General features: G+C 45.8%; 1 protein-coding gene across 2 annotated transcripts in view; it reads right to left on the bottom strand.

Annotated features, from left to right (window-relative positions):
• Positions 1 to 19,070, bottom strand: part of TSPAN32 (tetraspanin 32) — a 39,357-nt gene that overhangs the window by 10,276 nt on the left and 10,011 nt on the right. For both annotated transcript variants that reach the window (XM_048308293.1, XM_048308292.1), the window contains exons 5-6: positions 18,396 to 18,493; positions 11,680 to 11,754 (exon numbers count right to left, since the gene is read on the bottom strand). In XM_048308293.1, coding sequence (XP_048164250.1) covers positions 11,680 to 11,754; positions 18,396 to 18,493 — 173 coding nt within the window. The remainder of the gene's footprint in view (positions 1 to 11,679; positions 11,755 to 18,395; positions 18,494 to 19,070) is intronic.

Raw genomic sequence — 19,070 nt, 5'->3', positions numbered from 1 at the left:
ATAGAGTTTGAAGGCACACATCAGAAGATTTTCCATGGCTACCAACATGGCATAAAAGTAAGAGTACTCAGTCACAGACAGGGCTCAGATATTAGAGGCTAAATACTCCAAATACGAAAAAAATACTCCATAGCAAAATGTGTGACACTGAGCTGTCCCACACAGGTGAGGAAGGAGGATGCTCCTTTTGTCCCCCTGGTGTATCAGAGTGCATAAAGTGGGGTGGGTGCAGCAGTAAGACCAGATTTCTAGATGACTTCTGCACCAACCTTCCCCACAGCAAACCTTAAAACCCAATAAAAAGGAAAACATCCAAGCTTTTCTAACTTCTTGTGGGCCATGAAATAGCTTTCCAAAAGCAGCAATTAAATAAATGGATCCAATAAAAAGAACGTCCATTTCCACTGAAGAATTGGATTAAGAATAATGAAAAAAGAATAATCTTTTGAGCTCCTCTTGTGGAGAAAGGAACAACAGAGCAGTGGGCTTCTTAATGTAAGAGATTATTACCTTTTAAATATCCTGATCCCAGTTTAACATGCAGGAATAAAAACTATTTTGTGCTGTGACAACATACATATGTGTTTTGGTAAGGGAACAGTGCTGCCTGTGCATTTTTTGTCTTTTCACATTTACCATGAGGGTCAGGATGCTGAGCTTTCGCCCAAAAGACCTCAATTTGGATGACTTAAAAAAGAAAAAAAAAAGAAAAAAAGGTTCAAGCAAGTGGCTATGTTCAAACAAGGGTTCAAGGGTTAAAAGCAATCCAGAAATTTACCTACTTCTAAAGGTCTCCTGAACGCTGGGCCAGGAAATATTGGGAGAGCTGTTTGAAGGATAGGAGTGGATAGGAAAGGACTGAACGAACAAGAAGCCCATAGCAAAATTATGGCTGAAAATTATTCCAGCTGTTGGAAACAATAATGGAAGAAACCACAAGCAGTCATCATTTCACAGCCAGCTCAGCTACAGTGATGGAGATGATGATGGTAATCTCCAGGTACAAAATGACTGCTAAAGACTTCAACTGCACCATTTCTGAGCTTGCTTGTGAGCTGACTTCTCAGTTACCTCCTGATTTTTTAATTTTCATTTTGTCAAGCAGCCTCCAAGAGCTAAAAACACGAGGCACTAAATGGAAAATGTTTAATAGCAATAATTTCCTTTTAGAATATGTGTCTGGGCAAGCCTAAGAGTACAATTTGCTGATTAGTCATTCTCAGCATTTCTATCTAGCAATTATATCTAGCATTTATATCCAGACATCATCTGAATAGGCTATTCAGATCCTAGTAAGGCAATATCAAACTCTAAATCCATTTTTTAGAGAGGGAATTGCTTGTAGTTCCTCCACATCATCTTTCTGATTTTTGCTAGGATCATTTGATTTTGGAGGGAAAAACTGCTGTTTTCATAAAATACAGCGGCCTGTTTTCAAAGACTACTGCAGACAGCTTTCTCATTTAAATATTTCAGAGGTGGATATCTAGTAAAATATCTCAGTATTTATCACTAGCTGTTTCCTTCTGTGCAGAAGACTGTGCCACAGAGCATACAAGAGGTCTGGTTTAATAAGAGAAGACATAGGAGAGCAAAACATCACACTTTGCTGCCTGGGATGGGGTTATGTTTATACTCAGAGCTGCAGCCAAGCTCTGAAGCACCGGTCATGCACGGCAGCATCTATCCAGCCCAAAATGTCGTGCTCGCTCATGCATGCCTGATGATGTAAGAATTAAAACCTGAAAGTGTGAGACAGTCACCAGGTGGTTTCATGACTTAACTGCAACATTGCTACATCCAGCAGAAGTTTAGCCCCATATTTTCCTTTGATCCAGCTCCTAACACAGTAAAGATCTAGACTGCAGCACTGCTTTGTACTCAATTGCCATCCTCAACAGATTCCCATCACACTCTTCAACTTGAAGTTGATGGGCAACTTCAGGTCCATTCCCTCGATATAATTTTCTTTTTCTGTGTCTTACACCAGTTGCTGGGGGAAAAAATATTCAAAATAATCAGGGTGCTTTTGGTCATGGTTAAGCAAGAGGATGCCTTTTGAGTTTGAGTGCTTACACTGATACTGTTAATAATGAGCTTTAAGATAAAGAGCTGCACTCCATCACTTCAACAGTACTTAGCATGCAATGGGCTGATACAGCTGGAGAAGAGAAAGTCCATCTGCTTTTTGAAAGGTCTTACACTCCTCCCACACACAAGCATCATTATGGTCAAGTGGATTTTCCTGTTCCTGGTGACCTGCTGTGATCCACTGCTGGAGGAGTTCTGCTGGACAAAGCTCTCCCTTGGAAGGGGACTGTACCTGCAGTGCTTGTCAGTAAGAAACACCAAGAGCTGAAGATAAAGCCTCAGCTGGACTCTGGTTAAGAAAAATCTCCAGCTTGAGTGATATGGAGGTTACACCTTACAGAAATTCTTTTCTTGGAAGAAGCTGGGTGAAATGTTCCAGCTCTAAATCAGGTAAACAATTGCTGCCTCCCACTTCTTTCTGCTTTCCTTAATGAAATATTCATTTAGGAATGATATTGATGGGCTGCTGGATACAACAAATGGAAAATCACCACTGAAATTGATGCAGCTGACTCCAACTGACTTAGTAAGTACCATTTTTCATCTAAAGTAAAAGAAAAGAGGAATTCTGAGATTGTTTATCGTCCCCTAAATCCTTTACCCCCAAGAAGCAGAATGTATGACTGCAGGAAGACATGTACTCCAAGCAATTAGAGTTCTTGCCCTTGGCTATTGAAACCAAAGCAAATTTCCACCTTACCTTCCTCAAGAGGAAAATTGACATTTCTGACTTAGGTTATTTATCAGGATAATTTTTACCTGTAAATGGATTTGGAACAGAAAGATGAGACAAGGTCTGCCTTGTTCCTGATCTCTTTGCAAGCAAAAGGTGCCAACGAGTCCCAATCCAGCTGCCAGTGAATACCTGTGCCTAGGCAACCTGGAAGTGTCAATTAGGTGGAAACCACTGTAGACTTGTACCAAGAGCAATGGTCTGAGTCTTAGTGAACTATCTTTGCAACTGCTGCTGGGCAAAAATCCCAACTGCAAAGCTAAAGCTCAAGGAGAATAAAGTGAAAGGAGATGTCAGGATTGTCTCAAAGACAAGCCCGCCTTCCTCCTTTTCAATAAACAGGAACACTCTTGACATGGCAGAGGAGGAAGACAAGCATGGGAAGCAGGAGGAGGATGCTCATCTCCTGTGGGTCTTTGTTCCTTTGAGGAACCAAACCGAGAACATGCAGTGCAGATTCAGAAGAAACTGCAACCTCAGCACTTCATGATCTTTCAGCGTCACCAAGAAGGATGCACTCACCAGCCTCACGCAGATATGTCCCTTCAGAGGTGGCTACCACAGACTCCCCCACTCGGCCATGAACTGCAAGCTAGGCAGTTAAGAAGTGAAACTGGAATAAAGTAGTTAACTCACTCAAAAATCTTCCTTGCTCCAGCAAGAAAAACACTTCTTCATTTTGCTGTCTCTGTCTTCCCTTTCCTCCCCAGTGTGCAGAAACGCATGTGTTCACAGCATGTCAGAAACAGGGGTGGGGGCAGATGCAACAGCTTGGGTTTGGGCAAAGCAATGATGCAACTGCAGTGAAACAGGAGAGAAAGCCACTCTGGGGACTTTAGCCTGGTTGCAGACCAACTCCCATCACATGGATCGAGCACATGGTAAGACAAGCTTCCCCCATCCATGCTTGATCAAGCCCTCTCTAACACAGTCACTGCAGCTGGCTGAAGGTTTGTATTTCCTTCATTTCATGTCAGCTCCCCAGCCTTCCTCTAGCCAGCCATTCCCAGACGCAGAAATCCAGCCAGTGCTGCAAATCAGAGCAGCCTTTGACGTCTCCCATGGAAAAATGGCACAAGATAAGAAGGTGCTGCTCCCCCTCTGACTGACAGTGCTCACTGGAGACCACTGATGCCAGAAGATCGAGATGAGGCTTTTAGCCAAATAGTTTTCACCCTTTTTCCCCCCAAATCTGTATATACATACAGATTTTGTATCTATCTATCTATCTATACATACATAAAAAAAGCCCCAAACCAAACCATATGGACTTCCCTCTACTTTCTGGTATTGCCAGGGAACCAGGCAAACCCTGACCATACTTTGGAACATTGCTGAGGAAATACACAGAAGGAGACAGACCAAAAACTGATGTGGAACAAAGAACTCAGAAAAAGGAAAACCTCTTTCTCTCCAGCCTCAGCACTTCCATCCAGTCCTTGCACAAAACACTTAAAACATGATAAAGTGCTGAGCTGTTACACTGCTCACCTCCTCCTCATTTCCTATCTCCATATCCCCAAAAGAACAGCAAAATTCTTGCTGCGTGGGTGCTTTACATCCCTCTTGGCCAGTGGGCAGGGGGACATCAGAGCCTCATACTCAGCCAAGCCATAAAACCCAGAGGCCACCTCTGTGCTACTCAGATGCAACATTGCTCTGTGTCTGTGACAGAGCACCAGATGCTTTATAAGGAAGTGCAAAAAACACGGGCAGGCAGTTAATCAATATCAACAAAGATTTTTTTCCATAAACCCTTCAGTTCTGTGGCTGCATACCTGCCAGTGTCACCAGCCTCAGATTATCAAGGTCCTCTTGGGGGTTTTTTGGACTAGCTTTTTTATCTTTGCTTTTTGCTTTTTTTGTTTTCAAAAAAACTTAAAATTTTCCGTCCATTTTATAACAGAACTGCAAAGCCAACAAGCTGCCAAGGGCCCACACTGACCTTCTGTGTTACTGTCTTTCAAAACACACAGCCTGGCAATTTATGAACCACCCCTCCCCCCAAAAACTGTGGTCAAATTATCTCAGCCATCCCTGCACCCTTACCTGTAGCACTTGAAACCAGTGCCAGGCAAGACTGCTTCCCAACAGAAAGCACTGAAAAACACTGAAAACAGTTTTAGTTTAAAAACCAGTGGTGTCAGCAATAGAGCCAACCCCAGGACAGCCCTGTCACCTCTGACTGGGTGGTGGCTGTCCTGCTGGGGTGAGCATCCTATAGGTGCATGAAGGTTGGAGGTGCCACAGCGATGGCAACCATCCAAGTGGCCTCAGGTGCCACGGCTGACACTGCTGGAGATGGGAGCTCCAGCTCCAGCTCTGCCACAGAAAGCAGCAGAAACGGGGCCATGTGGGTTCAGTGCTGGGGCAGCCATAAATTATAGAACCCGTGAGTGCAAATGTGTGGAGGCTCAGACAAAGGAGAGCAGTGTCTCGCTGGGGGGAGTGGGCCATTGCTGGGTTGTGAGAACATAAACACTGGGAAAAAGAGGCACAATATTTAAAAACACTAAGGAAGAGGGAGGGGTTTCCCCCTTTTTTGTTTTTCCCATGGAGCTCAGAGACTTGGAAAAGCTTGGTGCTTTTAAATTGATTGTGCCTGCTAGATTAACAGCAAGACCAAGGAGCACATCAGATTGTTCACAGCATTCACATCAGTGATTTTTGTAAACGCACTTGGAAGACCCCTGTGAGGGGCTACAATCCTGATCCAGCCCCACTGAATCAAAACCCAAAAGGAACCTCCCTGTATGCTTCAGGGCTGGCTTCAGAAAGCACCTGAGCACACCTTCAGCTCGTGTTTAAGTCCCACTAAAATCTCTAGGATTTCAGCCTGCATTTAAGCATTACCCACAGATGAGACCAACCAGACCCTGCAAGACTTTGCCCTGACACACACTGGACACAAACACATCCTAGGAAATCCACAGAGGAAGGACCTCTACAGTCCCACTTAAGGAATTATCTAGGAAGTGCTGGGTTGTTCCTTACATACCTGCAGAAACAAGATGCATGTGCTGGTTTTATGATCACTAAGAGAAGATTTCCCTCCTGGAGACCCAGGCAATGCTGACTCTGGTTTTGCAAAGGTGCTGCTTGGGAGGGAGACCCACAGACAGAAGCACTGGTTCCATATGCAGGGAAGGGAGGAGGGAAGCTGCTTTGCTCAAGAACAAGACCCATGTCTTGAGATCAACAACCAATGTTTGTTATTTAACAACTGCAACTGTTAATTCCAGCCATGTACACCACGGCTGTTAGAAAATCACCATTTCAAAAGGTACTCCCTTGCTTGCTAACAAAGCATGGAAGACTCCATTTCCACTTCCCAGCATGAGGAGGGGAGAGTAGACAAGTTCCTCTGGAGAAAGCAGAGCAAGGCTGCAGGAGAATCAGGGTGTAGACAAATGGCTTGTATTCCCTGCCAATAAAAAGCTAAATCCTCACATTTATTCTTCAAGTACAAGCAGTGCAGCACAGAGGGGCTAATGCCTTTCCACTTATGTGGAGCCAAAAGCCACAGGTGAAACTCGTTTTGAAATCACCCAGCAACCTGAGAAACCGCTTGATAATTAAGAGATCACCATATCATTGCAGCTAGTGCAAATCCAAGCAACCTCTTTATTCAGAGGCCATGGGGAATCAGGCCTTTACAGAAATATGGACAACTATTTGCACCAGTTTCAAATCTCTGAGTTGGGAAATCGTAATTTAATCCATTTTACGCTTTTACCTGTGAACAAATCTCTGTAATTAAAATGCTCATTCTGTTGCGAAACTCCTTTTATGTTGCAGCAATGTTAGTGTCACTGACCCATCCTACTGTCCTGGCTTATGGGGCCAGGGCCACAGGGTTGCTGGAAGGACCAGCTCAGCTTCTGCAGAGAAAGGGAAGAGCAGAAGGCGATGTGGAATAGAAACTCCTCTGGCCTCTTTCACAGCAGGGCCCAGAACATAACCCCAAACCTCAGGTTCAACAAGGCAAAGTGCCGGGATCTGCATTTTGGTCAAGTGAGGTCAACAACCTCATGCAGTGCCACAGGCTTGGGTAACAGTGCCTGGAAAGGGACCCAGTTGAAAAGGACCTGAGGGTGCTGGGTAAGAGCTGACAATGAGCCAGCATGTGCCCAAGTAGCCAAGAAGGCCAAAGCATCCTGGCTTGTATCAAAAATAGCTTGGCCAGGAGGACCAGGGCACTGATTGTCCCTCTGTACTGGGCACTGGTGAGGCAAGGCCACACCTCGATTCCGGTGTCCACTTCTGGGCCCATCACTACAAGAAAGACATTGAGGTGCTGGGGTGTGTCCAGAGAAGGGCAATGGAGCTGGTGAAGGGTCTGGAGGGGAAACCCAGTGATAGGGAGCTGGGGTGTTTAGCCTGGAGAAAAGGAAGCTCAGGGGAGGGAGACCTTATTGCTCTTTGCAACTACCTGAAAGGAGCTCGTAGCCAGGTGGGGGTTGGTCTCATCTCTTAGGCAACAAGTGACAGGACAAAAGCCTCAAGCTGTTCCAGTTTCAGGTTGGACATCAGAAAGAATTTCTTCCCTGAAAGAGTGGTCAGGCATTGGAATGGGCTGCCCAGGGAGGTGGTGGAGTCACCATCCCTGGAAGTGTTCAAGAAATAACTGGATGTGGCACTTAGTGGTCTGGTCTAGTTGACAAGGTCTAGTTGATCATTTACAGGCGGGACTCAATGATCATGAAGGTCTTTTCCAACCTTAATGATTCTATGATTCTATTTTTGTGTTGGTTAGTAAGCCTACCAAGTATTCTATATGGCAGCTGCAAGTACAGCTTTGCTCCAGCCTCTGCAGACAGGTTTGTAAAGCAGCAGTTAATGGGTGAGAAGAGAAGGGAAGCTGGGGAGGAGGAGGAGGAAGCAGCAGCCCTCCCCACCAGCTGGGCTGGATGTGGCATGTCTCTCCTGCATCCCTCTCTGCGTTCCACATCCCTGCTCTTTTTGGCCACGCTGTGAACGACAGAGGGACCTCACTTAAACAGACAGCAGTTTGGGGGAAAGGAACTGCCATAAAAATAACTTCGGAAAACAAGATTCAGCTCTTCAGCTTCAGGGACCAGGACTTCCTAACGTGACTGAAAACCATCCGAAAACCTCATGATTTCTGTGGTTACCACAGCAGTTCCAGCAAAGACGCTTGTGTAGGGGTCATCCCATCTCCTCTGTCCTCCCATGCATGTCAGTCTCTTGTTCACTTTGATTGCGCCACTGTCCTTCCTCAGACAGGTTTGCAACACTTCCCTACCAAGACCGAGAAGGAACAATTGTGATGCAACCTTTTAGGAGAAAGCACAATAAATCTCAGGTTCATGACTGCTGCATGTCTGGCATACATCACTTTAAGAAAACAGACTATGGTGACATTGAGTCCATCTGGAATGCGGATAACTTGAAATTAAAACATTTGACATCTGTCTGAAAGAATTTGTCCAGTAGCTACAGAAGGTCAGGAAAGCAGAAAAGAATGGGAAATGAGAAGATTCATTTTGTTTACAGTGCCCAGGTCTGAGAATATCAAATATTTACAAATAACTCTTCCTTTCTCCCTGCCCAGCTTCTCTGTAGGAAGTACTGTAAACAAGGCTCTGGAACAGCCACACAGGCAAAAAGGGCACTTCGTTTTCGTCATGTTCAAACAACATTTCTATCTACTGTCTCTTGATAATAACCATCAGAACAATTTTTCAACTGACTATTGGGCTTTACTTTTTCAGATGATTTTCTGTAAGAGGGGTCTGCTTTCTGAAGAAAATGTAGATTTTTTTTTTTTAATATTTTTCTTACCAACAGGAGTAAACCACTGAAGCATCTGCCATGGATTAGTGCAGGGGAGACCTCCCATTCCCAGCTTGCAAATGAAGGGGAGGACTCTGTTTTCAGTGCTGCCTGTGTTCGGCACCTTGCCAGTAGGGAGGGAGAGGACAGGAGCTACTGACACCAGCTCCCAGCTGGCATTTCCAAAATGAACAGCCTAATTTTCTGTCTGGCATTCCACTGGAAAGTCAGTGTATTTTTCATGGGAAAAATTGAAATTTCTGTTCTAGCCATGAACGTGGGGGCAGTACCCCCTCGGTGCTCTTAGTGATTCAGGCACGTGTAATGGCCATATTCATCCATATTCAGTTTTACATCCTCAGTTCCGTTCCTTTCTTGATAGCTGTGTACATCCCATCAAGCTTACAAGACACCCACCCACTTGGCTGGGTTTGAGTTTCCCCCCCCCTCAGATTACCACAATTAACTATTTTTGAGAGTACTGACATGCAGTAGGCAGCAGAGGACACCTGCTTGAATTTGGTTCTTTATTTTGAGAAAGTCAAGCCAACAAACAGCTCTATAACGAGACTTCAGAAGTCTTCCCCCTGCTTCATTCAATTTTCTATATCACTGTGCTCCTGTCCTGGAGGGGCAGACACACCTGCATTTCTTTCTGTCACCCACATTTCTCTCTCACATCTGCATTTCTCTCTCTAGTGAGACAGGTTACTTTTCAGTCCAAACTAAATTTCCATGTGTTCTGTAAGTGACACTTCTAATTAAATCTTCCTCATTTGTATTCCCTCCTTCTCCTTGCATTTTAGGAAACGGAGAAACACAAGATGGTCTCTCATGGTATTCTTTTTTTCTGTTGTCAGAAACAGTGCTGGTTTTCTTTGCCCAGAAAGTAAACCTTTTACAAAAGCCCATAATTTTGCCTAGTGGAAGCTGTTTTGCTTACAGAAACCCAACCAATTACTAAAGCTAACCATAACCATGGGTGCATTTGTGGGCAGGGCACTCAAAGAAAAAAAACCCCATGAAAATAATTTGAAGTAAAACCAGATGTAGTGATTAAGAGATATACAAAGTAATTCTTAAAAATTTTTCAGCACAATATTTTTTGAAGGGCACATCCCTGTATTAATCCAACAAACAACATTTTTCTTGTGAACTTTTTATGCCCTGCACCATGTATGTGGATTAAAAGTAAAACTAAATAGTCTATTTGGAAAACACAGTTTCACAATGCCAACCAGACACAGTTTCTGGTGCCATTTCTCCTTTACTAACACCTTTACTTCAATCTACAATTTAAATTCAGCAGAAGAAGGAAGGAAGTGTGCTCCCTTCTGTGTTGGTCATGAGAACAAAATTATTTCCATATTACATTCTTAGTGTGAATGTAATAAATGTTGATAGTTTTGCCTGAAACAATAAGAAAAAAAAAAATAAAGAGGCTGTGGAAAGATATTTTTTCATGGATGTCTCAGCCCTGATTGAATCCACTTCAGCCAGTTAAGTGTACAGATAAAAGATGCTGTTCTGCCATCAGCACTCAACCCTAACGTTTCCAAAGCAGTTGGACAAATTCACAGAGAAAAACCCAGGGAGAACATTGAAGGCAAAGGCACCAGCAGGTGTCACCAGCAGACACCTGGGCCACAAGCTGCTGGCATCTGAAAAAGCATTGTTTTGTGCTTGCTGGGTTTTTATGCTGTTAGCTTGGCCAGCAGCAGGTCAGCCAAAAATCTCCTTGGCCAACAACTTTAGCCTGGTCCAGTGTAGCCACCTGCACATTTCAAAGGATTTTCAACTACTGTGGGCACTGGCCAGCTCTGGGAAAACTTTCTAGAGAAGCAGGACCTTATCCCTCACCTTAACCTTGACTTCTGCTTTCAGAAGGACTGGGTTTTAATTTATGCACAGGACACTGAACCATTTGGGGACAGGGCTCCTTGTGCCCAGCAAAAGCAATTGCCACAGTCTCTGGGATTTTGATGGAGCTGTGCTCCTTCATCACAGAAGGAAATCTCAAGACCAGCCTTCTGACACACTGGTCTTTGATCCCTCACAATATCTGTAACCCTAAAATGATGAGCTGGCAGCATCAATCCCTAATCCACTGGGATGATGTTTCACGTTATTCAGATCCTCATAGCTGCCCAGAACATTGCAGGTTCAAACATTGCAGGCCCAAAGGCATGTGCCTGGGGCCGGGGAGGAGCAAAATAGAGACAGGACTGAGCCACTGCATGAAACATCTATCTCTGAATTATTTAGGTACTTGCCTAAAATACCAGTGTTCTGCTTTCAAAAGAAAGATGTCATGATTTTTTTACACTTCTGAGTCTCCTAAATTTTGTATTTTTAAGTGCAGGGATGCAAAAAGGGGAATAAAGACCAACTTCCCCGGCACCTCGCATCTCCCACACCACCCTCTACGACAGCACCAGCAAGCTCTGGATTAACAATTCAAAACCCAACTTTCTTCCAAATTCAACCTCCTACAATCTTCTCTTTCTGGTCCAGCATGATAGTGACCCAAAACACCATTTTTCAGTTTTGTGTTTTTCCTGTACCACTGCTGCATGTTAATAAACACATCTCCTGCGTGTTTCTCCTGGCCACTGCCAGAGACAACCCGAACAACCTGCCACTGCCTTCGAATAGAGGCTCCCAATTGACATTAGCAGGAAATAGAACCAGCTGGAAATGACTTTTCAAAAGTCAAGCATCTCATTTAAAACAAAACAAAGCAAAGCAAACATCCCCTGTAAAAAAAAAAAATAAATCCCAAAGCTAATGAGACTTGCATTTTGTTTTGCCTTCAGCACAAAGCATTTGCCCTGCATGAGGTTTTCCATGGCTTCTCCCTTCAGATGATCCCATTGAAGAGGCAGCTGATGAAGGTGACCCTGTTCTTCCAAGGGATGGATGCAACAGAGCATGGATCTGATAGACCTCAATATGGATGTCTTAATTAACACCAGATGTCCCTTTCATGGGAGAAATAGTTGCTACAAAAAAAACCTCTGACGAGATGCTGGTGGTATTTTCTAGCAGCCAACACTTACCTCCGTGCTGTGTGTGTATCTCCAGCAGGCAGCTGGGATCAGTCCACAAAAGGCCAGAGCAAAACAGAAAAATCCCTGAGGATAAAGACGAAAAATACCAACAGTTACAGCCTGGGGAGAAAAATAACCATTTGCAAACACAATCAGGACATATTTAATATGCTTGTTTGAGCAAGTTTCATTAAAGTTTAAGCATCACCTTCTTTTAATATCCCTCATAATGTCAGTTACTTAAAAGAAATTACATGGACAATAATGTGGTTCTCCATCAGGAGTCCTGTAATTACACTGTGACCAATTGAAAAGTTTGACCAAAAAACCAGGCAGCTTCCTGCAGAGCAGTTATTCTATTCTGCCCAAATTCCTACTGGACAAAGAAAATAAGGTATAAAAACATGATATTTACAGTATGCTCCCCTTCTGCTGCAGGACTGTGCTCCAGAATAGCATCTCCTTACTCATGGAATACAATCCCCTGGATTTAAAACTTGGCTATTGGCTTCAAAGAGGGCAAACCCCACACAAATAGCCCAGAAAGAAGCAAATAATTGGGATAGAGAGAAATCAACCTGCTGTGGAAGAGGAGATGGACTTACTCTGTGACCAAGGCGGCAGCTCCACGGCCAAGCTGCCTTCTTTAGATCAGCACCATTCTAGTTAGACAACAGGATGACAGAAATACAATCAAGGCCAGAAACTGACCCTGAAGTGTCTAAACAATAACAGCAATGATGCAGGACGTGGCTTGACTTTTGTCTTCTTCCCTAGGCTTGCAGAGCTGGAAGTTACATGCTTTTATTTTTATTTGAACAAATCTGGACCAAAGAACCCACACACCCTGATATAAAAAGCACTCGCCTGCTGTGACAGCTGGACCAAATGATCTTGTTCACATTAAAAAAAAAAAAAAAAGGAAGGAAGAAGTGCCTGTAAAGTGTTTGAAGGCTAAATGGGCTCATCAAATATGAATCCATGGCTTAGTCTTGGAATGACAAAAGATGATGAATAAGCATCAGTTGAAAATTAATACCCTTAAAAGTTTTTCCATGAAACTGTGCCTCTTTCAACACAACAGTATGTGGGAAACTTAGCCAGCTGACTGCATATTATTTTGATTTCTAATTTTTTCTATGACTGTTTTTGTTGTATGATATAACTGTAATAACTTGAAAAAGTTTAAATCTTTCATGAAATTTTACCAAATTCAAGCTTAAGAGAGGAAGAAGAACATTGCTTCTACCAGTTCTGCTTCACAAAAAAATTTGCTTAAAAGTAATAAAAAAAAGCTCCAAACTCATGCATAAGCAGAAAGAAAGGAAAACGTGTTACTTCAAATCCTGGAAATGAAAGTGAATGTGCCAGTAAACTCCTTTTTCTGGCTCTTGTCCATCTGCTCTGTTTCTCTGCACTTTCCGGGGACTTTGCTCCTGGAACAAAACTGCCATTGGTATTTCACCACTTTTTTGGGGCTGCCTTGTTTCACGCTCTGCATCGGACACTGGGGAAAACCCTGGTACAGCTCTTACGAAAAATATTAAATTATGTATGTCCAGTCTCTCCTTTCATTTATTTTTTGGCAGCTGCCTGGCCATACAGCTGATGAGATCACTCGTTGCCTTGCTAGGAGCTGAAATGAGATTACAGAGGACCCTAAAGGAGATGAGAGGAAAAGTCTGATCAAACACTGACATGACAAGGGGGTTACAAGTCATGAAGATGTGGAAGAGTTAGCAGGGCAAGATATCACAGACCAAAACTCCGCTGGAGTGGGGGGTTCAACTCCTGCAGGTACAGCACAGAGTGGAGGGAGGAGGTGAGGTTACACAGGCATGTTAAGTTGTTCTTCAGTAGGACCAGACCCTGCATTTTGCACTGCCTCCAGCAACTTCCCCACCAAACAAATGGCATTTTCACCAAAATCAAGTTCAAAGACAGGAAAATTTAAAAAAAAGAAAATTAGTCAGATGGAAAAACCAGCACTGAGAGCAATGTTAGCATTCTTCTGCATATCATTCCATTAAAGTTACAATTGTGGGGACCCACCATGAACCCAGAGAGTGTGAACAACAGGGTGCCAGTGACAAACCAGATTTCTTCCTCTGTGATCTCCCTTCCTTCCCCCACCAGCTCCAGCACTTACAACATCTCTCTGGGGCCAGAACCCCCAGCAGATTAAAATCCTCCTTCTCATCTTCCCTTCCTCATCTCCACGCCACGTCTCAGTCCTTCATGTTCAGCATCAACTCTCCCTTTATTTCTGTCTGGTTTTTCTGGGAATACCAAAATGCAACCCCTTGGGAAGCTCCCCATCCACCCAGCTGGTGCACAGAAATTACACGGCTCCGAGAACATCTTATAAATTAATTATAGCCTGCTTTTTCACTCCCCAGCCAAAAGGCTTTTGGAAGAGCAACTTTCTAATTACATTAGAAGACATTTGGAGGAAAAAAGAAAAAGGCAATGTGCAGTTTGCATACAAAATATGGAAGGGTCGAGGCTGGTTCACCATCTCCCAGACCCTTGGAGTTCCTCGGAGCCAGCCACAGGCTGCTGCCTGCTCCCTTTGCAAGAGACAGCCACATCAGCCCTGTGGAAGGCTGTCACCAGGCAGACATCAATTACTCTTTTATGAATGACCTTGTTTCCATGCTTGCTGCAAGGAACAATTTCTCTTCCAAAGACTTGGCAGAGTCTGCAGGAACAGCACCCTGTCTGTTGGCTGGTGTTTCTTTTAATTCACCTTTCTGATGCTTCTCCTTTGGTGAAGGGGGTCAGCTTTGGATGAGGGAGGGATCCTTTAGATCAGACTGGGTTCTGTAGCTCTGCCAAACTCCCACACTTCCAGGGAAGGAGCTGACCTCTGCCCTGCTCTGCTCCAGCTGCTTTTTGGTGCTGCTGTGGTCATGGCAAGGGCCAGCTCCCTGCCAGACTGCAGAGCCCGGGGGCAGGGAAGGGGGGAGCAAACTTCAGATTGCATCCATCAGGTTGTGTCCCTCCCTGCCTGACCGAGTTCATCTAAAAGCACGCACTGTTTTTTGCCCTTGCACAGAGCAAACACGAGTCAGTGACATCAGAAAGAGGAATCTGTCCTCGGCACCAGCTCTGCCACTGGCACACAGATGCCTCACTCAGAAGTCTTGCTTCATGAGGGAGAGCACAGGAGACAGATTAAATTAGAAAGAAAGATGCTGACGTGTGCTGCAGTTATATTAAGGACCCTCTACACACTAGCCTACACCTGGGTATAATAAAGCAAACAGCCTGTGCTGTGTGCTAGCCCTACTAGCTCATCAATCTTGATGAAAAACTGGGTTATACCGGGCATGCACTGAGGCTTTTTCCACTGAATTTTTTTGGAACATCTGCTCTATCCTGAACACAAATTTTCCTCTATACAAGTCAGGTTTTAGGCTGTAAGAATTTCAGCTGGGATATTATAGTTGGAATGTTGCTCCCTGTTTTTTCTTTTCTTTCTCTTTCTCTGTCTGACCAGATAACAACACATGATGCTTTAAACCTCACCGGTGCTGGAGTCTTTCCTTTGTACAAACAGCACTAGGAAAACTGCTGTTTTCCTTCCTTTTCCTGCCCTTCAATAGCGACACGACCTCCAGGGGCTGTGAGAGCTGCAGGATATTAACATTCACGATGGCCATGGATCACCAGAAAGCAGGGTTTGCCTCAGCTGGAAAACAGTCAATAAGCCTGTTGCTATTCTCCCTGTTTAAGAGGAGCTTCAGGGGTAATATTCCTGGAATTTAGAACATAACTTGTTATCCTTAAGTTCTCAATTACTTTCTTGGAACCAGCTTCCTCACAAGCAGCAGTGGATGCACAGTAGCATCTGTCTGGTCTCATGATACTGCTAATGCAGCTACAAGACAATCTCCTGAGATGTGTGTGCCTAAACCAGTTTGTCCTGTTCTGGTTTCTAAGCACTGTGCACCCATTACTGTTACTAGAACAGCACCAGTAAGGCCTACAAAGACCAGAGACCCCTCCTCTGCAGGCACACAAACCTCCAGACAGCCAGGCAGCATGAGCATATAAAACCAAAACAGACAAAAAAGTGCTCCCGTAAGCCCGTCTGCATCCTGGTCAGCTTTTCCCCAGGGTGGCCCGTTTACCAAGTGGCATTGTGGTAAACTAGCCACACTGATGCAGACATCCCCCAAGCATGGCTCGGTTTCCTGGACAGCCACAGATGTGAGGCAAATACTCTGATGTCCTCCCTCTTTGATTAAAGAATGAATTAAATGGTCTTCTAAATAAGACACACTCAATGCAGGGAGGAAAAGTCCTTTAAAATCAATAGCAGGGGAAGATGAAAGATTCTCTCTATTGCAGAAGGAGGAAAAAAACTCCAAGCACCAGGGCTGATCCCTCCTGTGAGCTACAGCCCAGCAGGGATCAGCGGAGCTGGACAACACTCTGACAAGTTTTGGAGCCCCACAGGGCCAAACCCCACTCCTGCCTGCGGTTACACCTCGCTGCAGCCGTCAGGGCTGGCTCTCCCTGCCTTTGCTTCTTGCTGGCAGATCAGAGATTACAAGTGTGCCCTGGGAGTGGGAACTGGGGTGAAAACAAGCAGCGAGCTGGGCTTTGGTGGAAGATACAGTTGGGAGGAGAGGGGGCGATTTTTAGGAATAGGTAAAGGCCCCCCTGTGTGATTTAAGACGCCGATGAGCTCCTTGAACACTTGGAGCCGAGAATACTGTTGCTGGTGGCCAGCTCTTGGGTGTCTGCCAGGGTTCCCGTTAATTCCTGAGGGCTGGGGACGTGCCAGCAGCCCGCAGGGGTCACGGGGGCTGCTCCCGTTCCCGGCGCGTTCCGCAGCATCTCCCGGAGCGCGCGGGGAGCGGCAGCGGGCAGGGAGCGGCAGCGGGCGGCCGGCGGGCCCGCGGCCCCCTCCAGCGGCGGAGCGCGGCGCTGGACCGGCCCCGCCCGGCTGCCAGCGGCCCTCTCGCCTCCTGCCCCACGGCTCGGCACGGAGGCGGCGGAAACAGGGCTTAAGGGCAGCCGAGAGGCATCCCGTTATCCCTGCTCAGAGCAGCGTGGCGTGACGCCTCGTGCGGCACCTCGCACCCTTCCTCTGCTTCCCGCCAGGCAGCGATACCGTGACCTCCCTGCAAAGGTGCCATCAGGGGTCCAAAATGAAGACGGCCACATCCCACTCCCCTCCCCCCCCCGCCCCCCAAAACTGTGGAAGCTAAAGACAAGCCAACAGGATGCACTAGGAGCCACAAAAATAGCCACATTGAGGGTTCTGCCAGCCAGAGGTTTTTTTGGTGGGCAGAGCTTGGCTGTGATAGCTCAAACCAGCTGGGCTGGTGGAGATGATGGGTGGCTGGGGGAAAGGATCACCCACGTTACAACGGGAAGGGAGAGCAGCACCGTGTGGACAGTGCCTTTGGACAGCAGCTCTGGAGTTCGCTCAGTATGTGTTTGCCATCTTTAACTATCGCATCCGGAAATGGCTGTGATTTTAACAGCCAGTTCTATGGAGTGGCATGCCCCAACCACATACCAGAGAGTAAGGCAACAAATAAACATTATAGAGAAGTTTGGCTGCATCTTCAGGCAGCCATTACTTTCTCCACTAATCTGTACATACCCATTGGTTTAGATGTGGTAGTTGCAGGCACACATTAAAAACACTTCAGCGAAAGGGTGGGAAGTTACACCTATTCTGTTAGAGTTATTCATAGGAACTCAGGCCCCTTTGGGCATCTCAAACAGAGAAAGGAAGATGGCATATTCAGAAGGTGAAAACATTAATTTCAGGGGCTGCTTTGCACTGAATTTTAAGGTGTCAGCCTCTCATTTCTGCCATCAGTATCATTTCCCCCAATTACACACATTAGATAAATCTCTTTAAAGTTACTGTATGACAGCAATGCAATTATTTTATATTAAACACGATTTCATGCTCAACAACCTACCTGCTGACTCCTGCCCTTCACATGGGAAAACATGCAGTGAGCAGCACTTTACCACTCATCCCTGCAGCCCCAAGGCTGGAAGCTGCTCTGTGCAGCCGAAGCCCCACATGCAGGCTCTGTTTTTAAATGGAGCTTAGCTCACAGTCCAGTTTACTACTGTCAACATGGTCCAGGCCCAAACAGGCACTTCGCTGTGGATGATGGAGAGGAGAAAGGGGGAATTTCAGCTCTTATGCTACCTCTCCTTGTAGGCCAAAACTCAGGGTCCAGCCCAAATCCCCCATGCCTTCTGCCTTGGTTTGTATGCCTCACACCACCACTGTGGTGGATATTTGCAGTGATGGGGTGAAAAATAGTGGCTAGTTTGCTGTCACAAGTCAGGGGAAGCATGTGAGACTCAAAATCATGCTGCTAAGGTTTCCCCACACAAACCATGTGTTCACTTGATGAGGGGAAAAAAAATACCCTGGGAATTGTCATCTCCATAGTTCCTTGGCAGATAAGCACCTTGCCTCTGAAAGCTGCATACACAGGGCCTTGGCAAAGGAAACTAGGCACAGAAGGATGCAATCCTCAGCCTGAAGAGCTCTGCAAGGTCATGCTTCTACAAAAACGTCCCCTTGCAGCACAAGGTGGAACAACAGGACCTCCTTCCTCAGGCATACATGCTTCCAGGCATAAGGCAACACAGCTCCCAGTACCACACATTAAGGGGGCCAGCCCCAGGTGACAAAAAGCCCCTCCCAGCCAGTTCCTGTGGGTACGGATACGCACCATGGCGGTGAGACACTGCGATTCCCGCACCGTGGCGGCGGAGCTCAGCAGAGCTGCCAGGATCAGGGTCATGCTCAGGCAGATCCCAAAGTAGAAAGCTGGAAGGAAGTCAGACATGGGAGTTGTGGTCAGATGCCAGAGGCCTAGTCTGATGCTTTCATCCAGAGAAAGGCCAAAAAGTGCATTTTGAGGAGCTGGTCCCAAATGTCCAGGCTGCAGAACTGAATTTTGTCTGTAATTTATTCAATACCAACTATCTGTGTATGCTTTGCTGTGTATGTCTGGCAGGGCTGTAAACCTCTGAGTGGTTCCCACAGCTCCAGCAAAGTGAAGCAGCCTAAAATGGTGTCGGTCCACCCAACAGACCACAAGCTGCCAATTATTTCAGCATTCTGATAAGGATCCCCCCCAAATGGGGGGTGCTGGTGTGCAGCAGCTGTCCCACAGCCCCTATCGGGACTCCAGGCACTGCTAATCTGGTGCAACACTCACCCTCTGGTTTCCTCCTGGCTCAGGCAGGATCACAGCCGGTGCCCCAGGGCAGGGACCACGGCTCGGCAAAGGGCTTTGCTACCCTAACCATGCTGAGATAATACTTGCAAACAAGGCAAGTGGAAGCGTTGCTGGAGAGGGTGACTGGGGTGGGAGAGCCTGCAAGGCTACAGTCAGCGCCAA

Source organism: Corvus hawaiiensis, chromosome 6 (genome assembly GCF_020740725.1).
Source record: "Corvus hawaiiensis isolate bCorHaw1 chromosome 6, bCorHaw1.pri.cur, whole genome shotgun sequence".
Lineage (NCBI taxonomy): Eukaryota > Metazoa > Chordata > Aves > Passeriformes > Corvidae > Corvus > Corvus hawaiiensis.
This window is presented reverse-complemented; position numbering and strand designations above follow the sequence as displayed.